This window comes from Dama dama, chromosome 5, assembly GCF_033118175.1.
Source record: "Dama dama isolate Ldn47 chromosome 5, ASM3311817v1, whole genome shotgun sequence".
Lineage (NCBI taxonomy): Eukaryota > Metazoa > Chordata > Mammalia > Artiodactyla > Cervidae > Dama > Dama dama.
In genome coordinates, this window is record NC_083685.1 from 90682071 (window position 1) to 90694707 (window position 12637).

General features: G+C 59.7%; 1 protein-coding gene across 6 annotated transcripts in view; it reads right to left on the reverse strand.

The window, feature by feature from the left end:
• Positions 1 to 12637, reverse strand: part of MYO18A (myosin XVIIIA) — a 100702-nt gene that overhangs the window by 36092 nt on the left and 51973 nt on the right. For 5 of the 6 annotated variants that reach the window (XM_061142957.1, XM_061142955.1, XM_061142959.1 and 2 more), the window contains 14 exons: positions 10007 to 10094; positions 9683 to 9789; positions 9383 to 9559; positions 8817 to 9030; positions 8337 to 8479; positions 7678 to 7778; positions 6899 to 6962; positions 6540 to 6684; positions 4857 to 4868; positions 3876 to 4052; positions 3604 to 3694; positions 3193 to 3385; positions 2259 to 2345; positions 74 to 215 (listed from right to left, as the gene is read on the reverse strand). In XM_061142957.1, the coding sequence (XP_060998940.1) occupies positions 74 to 215; positions 2259 to 2345; positions 3193 to 3385; positions 3604 to 3694; positions 3876 to 4052; positions 4857 to 4868; positions 6540 to 6684; positions 6899 to 6962; positions 7678 to 7778; positions 8337 to 8479; positions 8817 to 9030; positions 9383 to 9559; positions 9683 to 9789; positions 10007 to 10094 (1741 nt within the window). The remainder of the gene's footprint in view (positions 1 to 73; positions 216 to 2258; positions 2346 to 3192; positions 3386 to 3603; positions 3695 to 3875; positions 4053 to 4856; positions 4869 to 6539; positions 6685 to 6898; positions 6963 to 7677; positions 7779 to 8336; positions 8480 to 8816; positions 9031 to 9382; positions 9560 to 9682; positions 9790 to 10006; positions 10095 to 12637) is intronic. The other variant, XM_061142958.1, reaches the window with a different exon arrangement.

Here is a 12637-nt window from a genome sequence, read left to right on the forward strand (position 1 = left end):
CCAGTTGGATCCGTATATACATAACCAGGTTCTCAGGAGAGGAAGTGGGGAGCGGCCCTCCAGGGCCACCCACCTTTCTTGTCACCTTCCTGCGGGCCATAGTAGGAAAACAGGCGCTGCAGGAGGGTGTCCTCTGTGGCCCCTGGGACCAGTGCCTCCTCTTCCAGCAGCCACAGCAGGCCCCTCGCCTCATCCGTGCGGGCCAGCGAGCGGACCTGTGGAGACGGAAAGAAGTCCCACGGGGTCCCACGGAGCTGTGGGGAGGGAGCCAGGACCGCTGGTTCCCAGCCACACACTCTGAACATGCCACACAGACACACACACACACCCTCCAGCTCCTGCCACTCACGGCTGCCATCCTGTGGAGCAGGTGGGCAGCAAGCAGAAAGCGGGGCAGAGAGAGGAGCCCACAGCACAACATGATTCCTAGGACCTGTGTCCAGAGTCCCCAAAGACTGAAGGCTTCTTATGAATGCCAAGCCCACATCCCGAGGCTCTCCTCTACCTTCAGCCCCAGGGAGGTCGGGGGGGGGGGGTTGGGCAAGACCCATGTTGCCTGCATTCTCTGGGTATCACCTTCTAGGCACATTAAAGAGCAGGTCTGTAAGGCCCTGAGTACAGAGGATGGCCCAAAGGAGGCTGTCAGTAAGAGGAAAGAGCCGGCTGTGGGGTGACCCCTGGTCCCCCCAAGAGGGGAGAACCTAGAGAGGGCCTGGAGCTCTGCGGGTGGGGTCACTGCAGGGTCATAAACTTGAGTGCCGAAAGCCTAAGACGGTTGACTTAATGCATGTGGCAGGTAAAATGGGCAGAGCTGGGGTGTCCGGGGAGCAGTGTCTGCATCTACCAGCTCCCACTCAGCAGTAGCCACCTGCCGTCCTGGAAGAACTCGGGCCTGAGAGTGTAGGTAAATCCCCCAGTTTTTTGAGAGAATGCAGAAATACTGAACTCCGTTTCTAATTCCCCACATAGACCAAACAACTAGGTGTGAGGGCGCCTTTTCTATGCAGTTCCCAGGTCTTCCTTGGGCAAGAAGGACTCTGGCCTGGCCTCTAGGGACTGGGGACAACAGAAGTAGAGAAGTGCCTTCTTTGACCCCAGCTGCCCAAGGGAGACTGTGTGCTGACCAGGAGGAAGCAGAAGGTGGCTACCGACAGGCAGGCAACAGGCTAGCTGGAGCTGTGTGGTAGGAATGATCAGGAAGCTATTGGAGGGAGGGGTGAGTGGCGGGCGGGGCACGAAGGGCTTCTTTGCCCAGAGGTGCAGCTGCCGATGCCAAGGCCCATCAGGCGAGGGGGGTCAGAGGAATGAAGGGACAGCTAAGCGCTATCCAAACACACCACCTGACCCACTGCTGCATGTAAGTCCCCTGGGCCAACTGGCCCACCTCCTGGGAAGGGCAAAGACTCTCGAGGGAGGCCTTGGTGGGGGCCCAGGTATCAGGAAGAAAAGCCAACTTCCCTCGGGGAGGTGGGGGACTCGGGCACATTAAGCACTTGTCCCAGGGGGATGGATACGCGTTCTCTCAGGGCCCCACCTCTGGGCCAGAGCCTTCCCACGGTGAGGAGGGGAAAAGAGGTAGGATCCAAGCAGAGGAGGGAGATCGGCAACCTGGTAACATTGCCGGTTCTTCAATCAAGCACCTTATGAAGCTTCCCTAACTGAAGACGACTGCCAAACGCCAAGTGCCCATCAGGCCAGCCCGTCCCCCAGGCAGCAATGTGCCCAAGATGCTTGCCCAGCAAGTGACGAAGCCCATCCCCAGAATGAGGGGCAAGGGCTCACACCCACACAGCCCCTCGGTGTTGTATCTGCACACTGTACCTATATTCAGGCAGAATGCCACCTCCTCACCCTGTTGTTCCTGTTCTTGGGGACAAGGGGCGGGGATGACTGCGTCCTCTGGGTCTAGCCAGGCCCTCACCCGTGAGGAGGTGGTACGAGGGCTCCTGGCAGACACACCTGAAGCACAGCTGAGACAGGGCCTGAGCTTAGACACCCGGGGCGAAGCTCCCTACCGCACCAGGGCCGGAGGTCACAGTATCTGCTTCCTGGCCAGACCAGCTGACAGCTGAGGGCAGGGCACATGACTTCAAAGTGCTTGGTATCTGGGCCTGACTGCTGCACGCCCCCACCCCACCCCCCACCCACAGTGCCCCCTCCGACTGGCAGGCAGCAGCTCATAAGGGGAGGACTCTACCGAGGGAGAAGAATGGGAAGGGTGATAAAAGGCCAGCCCAGGCCCTCCCTGGGATTCCTACCAGGGACTGATGGGATGCCTGGTCCACAGCGGCTACAGAGTCATCCGTGGCCGGCTCCAAGTCATCAAACGCCAGCTCGATGTTCTCCTAGGAAGGAAGGTGGGGTGGTAGTGAGCACGGGGCCGTGTGCAGCCCTACAAGCAGGCCAGGCGGGGAATGCTGGGGTCAACAAGTCCAACGTCCCATCAGAGCGGGAGGGACACTCCAGCAGCCCGACTGATGGACACTCACCCCCTCCCAAGTCCCCGCACTGTGTCTCTGGACAGTTAACCTTCTCCTCACTGCCTTCACGGTGAGCTAAAGTCTTGTACACATTCCTGTTACTCACACCCGCTGATCTGGCCACCTGGAGTTAGCCCACTCTCGATTTCACATACTCATCCTCGAAATACTTGAACAACTGTCATTTTCCTCCTGAATCTTCTCTCATCCAAGATAAATATCACCCCCCCCCCCCAATATCCCCCAGCTCATTCAACTCAGCTCCAAGTGAGGTAGGATTCTCAGATCCCATCTCGGATACCCTTTTATGGAAGTGAGGGGGGGGGGGTGCTTAATAATTAGTCTTCATCCTAACACATCAGGAGACAGGGAAGGCCAGGCCAGACACACATGGAGACAGGAATTGCCCAATGATGGTTCATGGGGCCAAGGCAGGTAACCTTGAACGCAGGCATAGAGGGACTCCCAGGGAGGGACTCTGCATGCATCTTTGGCGTGTTGGAGAGCAAACTCCACAAAGAAAGGATGCGGCCTCGGCAGGAAAAGCCTCCTGCTCCAGAGAGCGCACGGGACAGAAACGTCAGAGTAAAGAGCTGGGCAGGGAGCAGCTGGTGGGGAATCCGCTGCATCCACAGATGCCCCCCGACTCCAAGTGTGCCAGGGCCAGGCGAGCCTGGGGGTGCTAGGCGGCAGGGGCAAGGTCAAGCGCTACCTCCTTGTATCTTTCCAACTCCTGAACGAAGGTCCGCTCGTGGAAGAGCCTCTGCAGCCGGTCTTGGGCGTAGTTGTGGCACAGCTCCTCAAAGGAGGCCCCGCGGGCTGACCCACCCTGCTCAGGGTTCTGGAAGCCTGGGGTGTCCACAATCATCACAGAGCAGAGGGAGTGCTGGCTGGACTTGAGAGCCCTGCCCGGGGAGAGCCGGGTCAGAGCCCCCCAGCGCGGCGCCCCGGCGGCCAGGCAGCCCACCCTGCCCTGAGCCCGATCCCCATCCCTGCCCAGGAGCCCAGGACCTGTGGGGAGGACTCAGCTGGTGGAGGCTGGCTCTGCCTCAGCGACCCCACAGGCAAAAGGCATCAACCCTACCTGTGTCAGGCCAGGAAGCCGAGAGTGCCTGGCACCCACCTGTTCGCCAGGGAGATGAGAAGCGTGAAGAGCTCGCTGTAGAGGCCGGACGCCATGCCCTCCAAGCACTCCAGCGCACTCAGTTTGGGGCCTGTGGGCAAGAGGGTCAGCTCTATCTCCTGCTCCCTGGGACTCCATACGTGGGTGTTCCCCCCCCCCACACCCCCACCCAGGCCCAGGCAGCACGGAGCATCTGTTTGCCCAGCAGTCTGCCCACCCGGAGATGGCAGCACACCCCGGAAGAGGCCTCCGATCACACGGGACTGGGGTACCTGTGCCCTCGCCCAGGCTGCTCTCCTCGGGGCCCTGGCGGAAGGACGTGGAGCGCTGCAGGGTGCCACCCTGGTGGTGGTGCTTGAAGATGGCCGAGGAGAGCTCTTCCAGGCTGCAGCCCAGCAGGTACGCAGCCTTCTGGGCCCACTCGTGGCGGGCAAACTGCCTGCGCCCAGCTATGAAGTAGAAAAAGGAATCTAGCCTCTTGGGTCTGCCTCCTCAGGCTGCTAGATGACCACTGTGCCCTTCGGCTCCCTCGCTCCCGTAGCGATAGGGAACAGGCACCCTCCAGAAGGAAAAAACAGCCCTGATGACATCAGCAAGAGCTTCAGGCATAACAGGGACAACCAGCAGCTGCCAGTGTCTCTCAGGGGTGGCGTTTCCGACTGTTTGTGACCCCATGGACTCCCTCCCCTCCAGGCTCCTCTGCCCGTAGAAGTCTCCAGGCAAGAACACTGGAGTGGGTTGCCATTTCCTTCTCCAGGGGGACCTTCCCCACCTAGGGATTGAACCCCAGCCTCCTGCATTGCAGGCAGATTCTTTACTGTCTGAGCCACTAGGGAAGCCCCTTGGAGAGAATGAGCAGATCCAAAAAGAGGAGGTAACTCCAGGCTGTGGCCACCAGAGGGCTCCCCAACAGCTGGGAAAGCCCCTTTAGAGGGCTTGGCTCCAGGTGCCAGCGTGGGGAAGGACCGAGGATGAGCCGGCCCACCTGTGAAAAGCACAGGACCAGCTGTGCCTGGTGGTGGTGGGGGGCGGGCAGCGTGTATCAGAAGAGTACTGGAGCCCCCCCACTTCCATGGACACACCAGGACCCTTCCCCTTCTCCCCAGGCATCCACCAGGGGAGATCTCAAATATCCACTGTGGCCCAACAGTAGGGAGGCAAGAAAGAGCTGCAGGGGACTGGGACGACGCGCCTCAGCCAACACGTGTCTAATCGCGGCAATTAGGGAACGCTAACAAGAAACAAGGTTTTACCTTCAGCAGCTTCTGTAAGGCAAAGGACCAGCATGCAGCATGCAAAGAAAAACAGCGTGTTAGCAAACAGTCATCAGCTGAGCCTGCCAGGCCCAGGGAAGGGCCTGTAGGGGGTGGGGGTTTGTGAAGATGAGCCGGACAGAGAACACAACCCGCATTCAGAAACTCAGAAACACAAACACACACACACATGTGCACACATTCACAGCCTCATAGTATTTGTATAGATATAATCACACTGACACACACAGAAAGAGACCCACAAATACTTTCTACCACACATACACACATGTGAACACACACACACACACACACACACACACCCTAGAAAATCCTGGAAGCTCTGCAGAGGTAACAGACTCTGCTGAACAAGGTCCACGTGCTGACGCACTCAGCACTGAGTAGGGCTACAGGAAACCTGGGCTTTCACCTCCTCAGAGTGAAAGACGCCCTCAACACACAACCATACACCCATCCACCTGCCCATCCACAAGTGTGGAGACAACTTTAACTCTGAGCCTGCTTCCTCTTGGGCAGGGATGCCACCTGCTGGGATCATAAGGTACCTACCTCATGATGCCTGCTCCTCCGTGCTCCCACCCTCCCTCCCACCCACCAGTGCTTCCTCACTCCTGCTGACAGCCTGGGGCCCTTCATATCCCAGAGGAAGATGAAGCCAGTGCCCCAGGTGCCGTTCAGAAGCAGCAGCCCTTTCTCTACACTGGAGAGAAAGAGGTGAAGAGGCTCTCAGAGCGCCGGGCCATCCATATCATCTCGGAGGAAGGCAGACCAAAGCCAGACCAAACTCGAGCCATTCGTGAGACACCCAAGCACTAATGCCGAAGCTGCAGCCCATTCGATACCACGGCGCCTGCTGCCCCCTAGTGGCCGCCACCCTGACATGCAAGAGGAAAAGCCCCTTAATAACCACAGCGCCTGCTGCCCCCTAGTGGTCTCCACCCTGACATGCAAGATGAAGAGGAACTCGAATACCAAACCAGTGAAGACTAGGGAAGACTGAGGGGAAACTGGCCTTGGGAAGCCCCAGGAAGCAACACACCCTTCCCCACCTATGCCCCAGGGAGGGCATCCTGAGAGGTTCCAGGACCTGTACGCAAAACACGTAGAAGCAGCTGTTCCTGGGGCTCTGAGAAGCCCCACCGCCCGCAGGCACCCTCTCCACCCTCAAACCTGGGGCTTCTCCCAGGCCAGTGCCCTCTGCTCTGATAGAATTAGCCCAGCCCCCAGAGAGAGCCCAGGGCAAGCACCAAGACAGGGCACGGTGGCCCCAACACCCCTGATCGGGGTCAAGGTCAGTTACCCGCTTGCTCCTCGGGGGCCTCTGTCAGGAAGGGAACAGAAGGAGAATTATTCTGGGGGGCTGGGGCGGGCTACTCTGAGTTTGTACCCTCCCAGCCTCCGAACCCCCAAGCCCCCTGCTGTTCACAGCACTTCCGGCCACTGTCACCTCAGGCCAGGCCTCTGGCCATCACTGGCAGAGACGCTCTCTGAGTGTTTACAGGCTTCTGCTCTGACGAGGGGGACTGGGAAAAGGGACAAGCCAGAGAAGGGTTTCTGATAACAGGCAAGTCTGTGCAGGGCAAGGACAAACTGCGGGTGGGCCGGGCGCCCACCAGCTCTCCCGGGTGACCAGCCAGCCTGCTGGGCTCCACGGTGGGTTACCTTTGGTGGCGCCTGCAGCCCCCAGGTGGTAGATGGCAGCCAGGATGAGCCAGCAGACTTTCTGTTCGTCTGGGGAGACGCCCAGCACCTTCATGGCCATCTGGAGCTTACTGAACTGCTGAGCCGCCTTCTGCTTCTCCTCAGGCTGCAGGGATGGACGGGCACACGGGCAACGGATCTCAGACGGGCTGTCCTTCTGGCCATCCCCATGTTGCTGGGCCCTCAGGGTGGCCCAGGCTGGGGTACTGCCACCCACCCAGAGCTGGGCTCCTGCTATTCCCCTGAGGCACTTCAGGCCACTTGAAGCTTCTCCTACTCCAAGGCCCCGGGCTGCCAACCCCTCCTCACAGGCCCCTCACCTTGGCCAGCGGCACAATCCCAAACACATTGTTCTCTGCCAAGTGGTTCAAGTGGAGCTCTGTCCTAGGGGTACACACGAGGTGTCAGCGCAGGGCTGGGTCCCCACACCAAGTCCATCTCCCCACCAGGCTGGAGGCAAAGACTGCCTCCAGACTCAGTTCTGTCTCTCCACCATGCCCTCCCGTCAGGCACCTTTCCTAATTGGCCCAGATGCAAGGCTAGCACTGGCCCGGATGCAAGGCTGGGCTGCTTGCTCAGCCTTATCATTTATCCTTTTTTCAGTGAACACAGACAGCAAGCCCAAATGTCTAAAGGGAAGAGCCTCGCAGAGGAGCCAACATCAAGGCAAGGGGGCCAGCGTGGAGGGCAATGGAGAAAAGGCTCGGCCTTCGGCCCCCAGGTGGGCTCCAACACCAGCTCAGCCCCACACTGGCCGTGGGGCTGCGGACAAGTCCCGGACCACCTGCCCCTCGGGGTGCTTTCCGCTCCAGATCTGGCGTCACGGGGAGCAGAGATCCTGGCCAGGCCCTGGGGATGCTGAAGGGTCAATGGTGCCCCTCACCTACAGCCAGGCCCCCGGGGTCCAAGGCCAGGGAGCTCCAGTCACGCAAGGTCTATGGCTCATTCAGCTCATCACCTCCAGGGCCTAGCTCAGAGCCCAATACACAGCGGCCATGAAATAAACAACCGGCATGGGATGCAATCAGGGGGCAAAGCCCAGGAGCTGTCAGTGGGTGGGAGCCCAGAGCATCCTCCCAGTGCCCTCTGAACCACTCACCTGAGGGTACCATCCCCACAGGCCAGCAGGTAGTAGAAGACATTGAACGTGGCCTCACCGGCTGGACGTCGGGCCACACGCAGCTTTTCGAGAAGCATGGTCTGCGGCACAGCATAGAGGGTGTGTGGGCCAGAGGGCAGGCCCAGGTCAGGCTTCCCCGACCAGGCCCGTGGCAACAAGCGGCTGCATCTTATTCTCCAGGAGCTGAACCAGAGGCCAGATCACCTCATAGGCAAGCGTGGGGCAGACCCCAGAGCTAGGGAAGATCACAGGCCCTGCCACCTCATCCAGCCACCAGGGGAACCAGGCACTCGGTGTGAGCTATTTCACAAGCATGGAAGGGAACCAGCCTCAGAGCGGGGGGGGGCTTACTTTACTGACAAGCCAGTCCTGCATGGGTCAATCAGGCTGAGAGAAGGCCCTGAGCAACTAAGGTGTTGGACACCCCAGGATAGGCAGGAAGCCAAGCCATGCCCCACCCAGGGCAGGAGGCATGGCAGGTGGGCAGAATATGGAGGCTCCAGGCAAAGCAGGCCCCTGCAGGGGCCGGGGTCCATTTTGTTGGGGCAGAATCTCAGGAAAACGAGGTTCAGGAGAGAGTCTGGTTTCTAGGCATGAAATCGGACAGCCAGTCTCTTACTACTCTGCATGTCCCTCACCTGAATAGAGGCGGAGGCCACCTGGCCGGCCTGGTCAAAGTCCAGGGAGAGGATCTGGGAGAAGCGGGTGGCGTTGCCGTTCATGACGGTGGGGCTATTCCCAAAGGCTTCCAGGAGAGTGGAGAGAGCCTGCCACTTGTCCACTGCAGAAGACAGGCCCAGGGGCTCTCAGAGGGCCAGGCACTGCTCGCCCCCAGCCATGCCCCCAGAGGCCCAGGCAGAATGGGAAGCCCAGCCCGTAGCTGCTCCCCTAGTACCCAAAGGCTAGTACTCACACCAGGACTGCTGGGGACAGAGGGGTTTTGAGGACAGAGAGGCCCGGGCGGAGAAGAGCTGGTATCTTGGCAGGGCCTCCATCCCCCGCCCCCTCTCCAGGCCCCGCCCCTCTCCCTCCGGCCCCGCCCCCTCTCCAGCACCCCGCCCTCTCCAGCACCCCGCCCCCTCCAGCCGATTCTGTTTCCCCGGTTGCCTCTGCCTCACCAGAGAACACCTTGTTCCCGCTGGTGCCTGCGATGGTGGCCAAATATTGCACCAGATGCTGGCAGCTGGTGGTCTTGCCACTGCCACTGCTGCCCAGGAGGATGATAGACTGGTCCTGACGGCTCATGAGCATCGCCCTGTAGGCGGTCTGGGCTACTGCGTAGATGTGGGGGGCCATGTCCTCCCGCCGACATCCCTTGAACATCTGCATCACCTTGGGTGTGAGAGGGATGGAAAGAAGGGGTGGGCGCTCTTAGCTGGCCCCATGTGGACAGCCCTCACCCCCAAGACCCACACCTTTCTGGGCTTTTCACTCCAAAGGAGCCAGAAGGTTCGGAGGCTAAGGTCATGCATGGAAATGCAGATACCAGTCAAGTCCTGGCCTCTATGTGAGGTGGGGGTGGGTGGGGGGGTGGTGGCTTCTGTCCCCATCTCTTGAAATGACTCCTGTCCCCAAGGTCACTGTGAGTGTGGACAGGAGCCCTGTGGGATGCCAAGTGAGGGGGCAGAGCCGGGGAAGGTGGGCAAGGTGGGGAGGTAGAGGGTGGTGGGTCTGTGGGGCACACCTTCTCCGAGTACACGGCCGGGGCCCCTCGGGGACTGAGGACCAGCAGGCTGGGGCCGGCGTACGTGTGCAGCAGGCTGGCACCGTAGCGCTGGCGCAGCGTGTGCAGGACACTAGACTCGTTGAGGTACACCAGCGAGGCCAGATCCTCCAGACGGTCGCAGGAGGGAGCATTGGCCTGCGGGATGGGACAGACAGGTGGGCACCGAAGAAGCAGCAGATCTGGTCGGCCGCACCAGCAGACAGCCTGCCCAGCCCAGCACGGCCCCCCTCTGGTGCCCTCCACCAGCCTCCGGCGAACCTTCTCCACGTCATCCTCATCCACGTCCAGGACAGCCCCGTCGTGGTCAAGCTTCACACGCAACTTCCCCTCAGGCAGGCTGAGCTCCTTGGATTTGAGCTGAGTGGCTGCAGAGCAGGGACAGACAGACGGACAGACAGACATGGGCCTGGGAAGCCGTGGCAGTCCTCTCTGGACCCTTCATGGTCCTGCCTTCTCCCGGCTGTGCTACCAGCCTCTCCCCACGCACCATCCAGCCCTGGCCAGACCCAGAGGCCCACCAGCTGCCCAGTCCTGAAACCAGAGAGGCCCAGGCACCTGCCCCCTGGGCCTCCCCAGACTCACCCAGCGAGAAGCCATCCTTATGGACGAGCCACACCTTCTCTGTCTCATACCAGGCCTCCTCAGCTGCAATCTGCTCTTCTGTCTTCACCTGCCAGAGGGAGGGGAAGGACAGAGAGTCAGAGCCTGTTCTGGAAAGCAGGCAGGGACAGCGGGAGAGGAGATGCGTGACAGGAGGGGCTTCCGGACGAGCCACTGGGCGAGGGGGATAAGAGACATCAGAGATGTCAGAGAAGAAGGCGGGGGAGTCAGGAGCTGGTGGTGGGTGGTCCTGAGGAGCCCTGAGGACAAGGACACAGGACTAGGGACCCTGCCATCCCTGAGAGTCTGGAAAGACAGGGACACGTGGCGGGTGTGCCCAGGAGACAGCAGATCCCAGGAGAGCAAATCACCAGCTGCCCTCCTGCCCCCTCCCCGCGAAGCCTGGACCATCGGTATTCTGCGCCCCCAGCCCTCACCCTGGGCTGCAGCTGCTGTGACCTCACAGGCCCAGCTTCTCCATCATCACCTGACAGGCCCTCCTTCACCAAGTGGGGAAAAGGCATGTGCTCAAGATCTGAGAATGTCTCCCGGGGACTCAGTGCAAACTGATGGGACGGTCTGGAGTCCCAGCCTTGTCCCTGGCCTCCCCCCAGAGGATGCTCTCCTGGCAGGGGCTGTGTTCAGATGCACACGCCAGCATACTGTGCCCCCTCCATGCCTCCTCAGAAGGGGCCCAGACCCATATGGATGTGCTGAGGCCATACAAGGGCATGAAGCAGCGTGGCTGGGGACATGAGGCGGGGGCAGGGGCAGCACTGCTCTGTCAAATATAGGAAGAACCATGCATGCCACACGAATGGACGTGGACATGGGTATAAAGGGGCTGGGAGCCCCTGGAGGCCCAGGTGGTCACCAGTCAGAAAGAAGCATTCACAGGCACTGTCAGGGCATGGGGCTGCCAAACCTGGCATCCCCTAAGACGACCTGAGCTGGGCAGAAATGGTGCCTGGGGGAGCTGGGCAAACGGGAGAGGTGCTCAGCCCCCACGGCCCATAAGGGTCCTTTTGTCTTGTGGGCGAAAGGGCAGCAGGATTCATCCAGTGGCCTCGTGGGGAGATGGTCACCGCCCCCCATGGCATGAGGAGTCCTCAAACTAGCCCTAACCCCCAGCTCTCAGGGGGTCCCCAGCTCAGAGGTATAATTAGTCTCTTAGAGTCCCCCAACCTCACGAGGCCTCTGGCCAACATATTGACACTGCTCTGTGATACTGATCTTCTGGGTGAGGGATCAGAAAGGACAAGGGCAAATAATAACAATAAATATTTTCTCTATTACATTTCTTGGAGCTGAAAGAAAAAGATCTGTGTCCTACTCCCAGGGTAGACTCCAGCTTCAGATCACTCCCTTTCCCTTGCTTCAGCCCTCCCAGGCTATAGAGTCAGAAGGCTGGCTAACACACTGGTCTCTAGACTCTGCACATCGTGGACTGATGAAATTACCCCTCAAACAGGAGGATCACCACCATGGGGCTGCCAGCATTTTAATAAGACATCTTTTAAAAAAGGCTAGATATTTATATTTGAAAAAGATTGGCTTTATAAAACAAAATTACTTTTTTAAAAAAAATCATGAGACAGGTGAAACATTTGTCTTGAATGGGCACGTTGTAGGGGTCAGATGTTTGGCAACTGATGACATCAAAGGATAAGGGCCTCTAACTAACTCAACGAAGTCCTTTAGGGCTAATCCGAAGAGAGGTTCCCACACTGGCCAGCAGGGGGAGACAGAGGAGGCACTTCTTCAGGCTCCAGAGTGGGGGTGGGGGCAGAGGTGTGTGTGGGGTGGGGGGGGCCGCCGGGTAGAGATTCGGCCTTTTCAGCTGTCTCTACCCAGACCTGGAGCCACAGGAGACTCGGGTTCCAGACTCTTCCCTGGGCCGGGAAGATCCCCCGGAGGAAGGCATGGCAACCCACTCCAGTATTCTTGCCTGGAGAATCCCATGGACAGAGGAACCTAGAGGGCTACAGTCCACAGGGTCACACAGAGTCGGACACGACTGAGCAAAGACACACACCCAGAGACAGTGGAAACTGAAACAGCTAGGAACCAACACTCTGGCCAGGCCCTTGGGCTTCAGTGGATGAGAACCTCACACCACAGAGGCCTAGACATTCCTCCAGGGCTGGACACAGAGCAGCGGCCCTAAGTCCAGCTCCTGGCATCGCCTCCCCCGGGGGGTCCCCCCAGATACCGGCTGGGAGCCAGAAGGGGAAAGAGGCCTTACACTCCAACACGAGGCCCGAGCACAGACGCCAGCCCAGGTACAGGCCGGGGGTGGCGGGTGGTCACCGGAGGGCTCCTGAGGGGGGCAGGAGTGCCCTACCTGGCTGTGGGCAGGAGAGGCGGCCTCAGGGTCCAGCTACCAGCGGCAGGCAAAGGAGAAAGAGAGAGAGAGAAGAGGGGTGAAGACAAGCAGGATGTCCATGTGTCCCCTTCAGCAAGCACCCTGGCCAAGTAGGGGGGAAGAGGGATGCAGCACCAATAGGTGAGGGGGCTGGCTGGGGCAGGTGCATTGCACCCAGGTAAGGAGGGGCCCTGGATGGTGAAGAAACACTTGTCACCATCAGACTCCTTAGTGCAGATGCACATCTG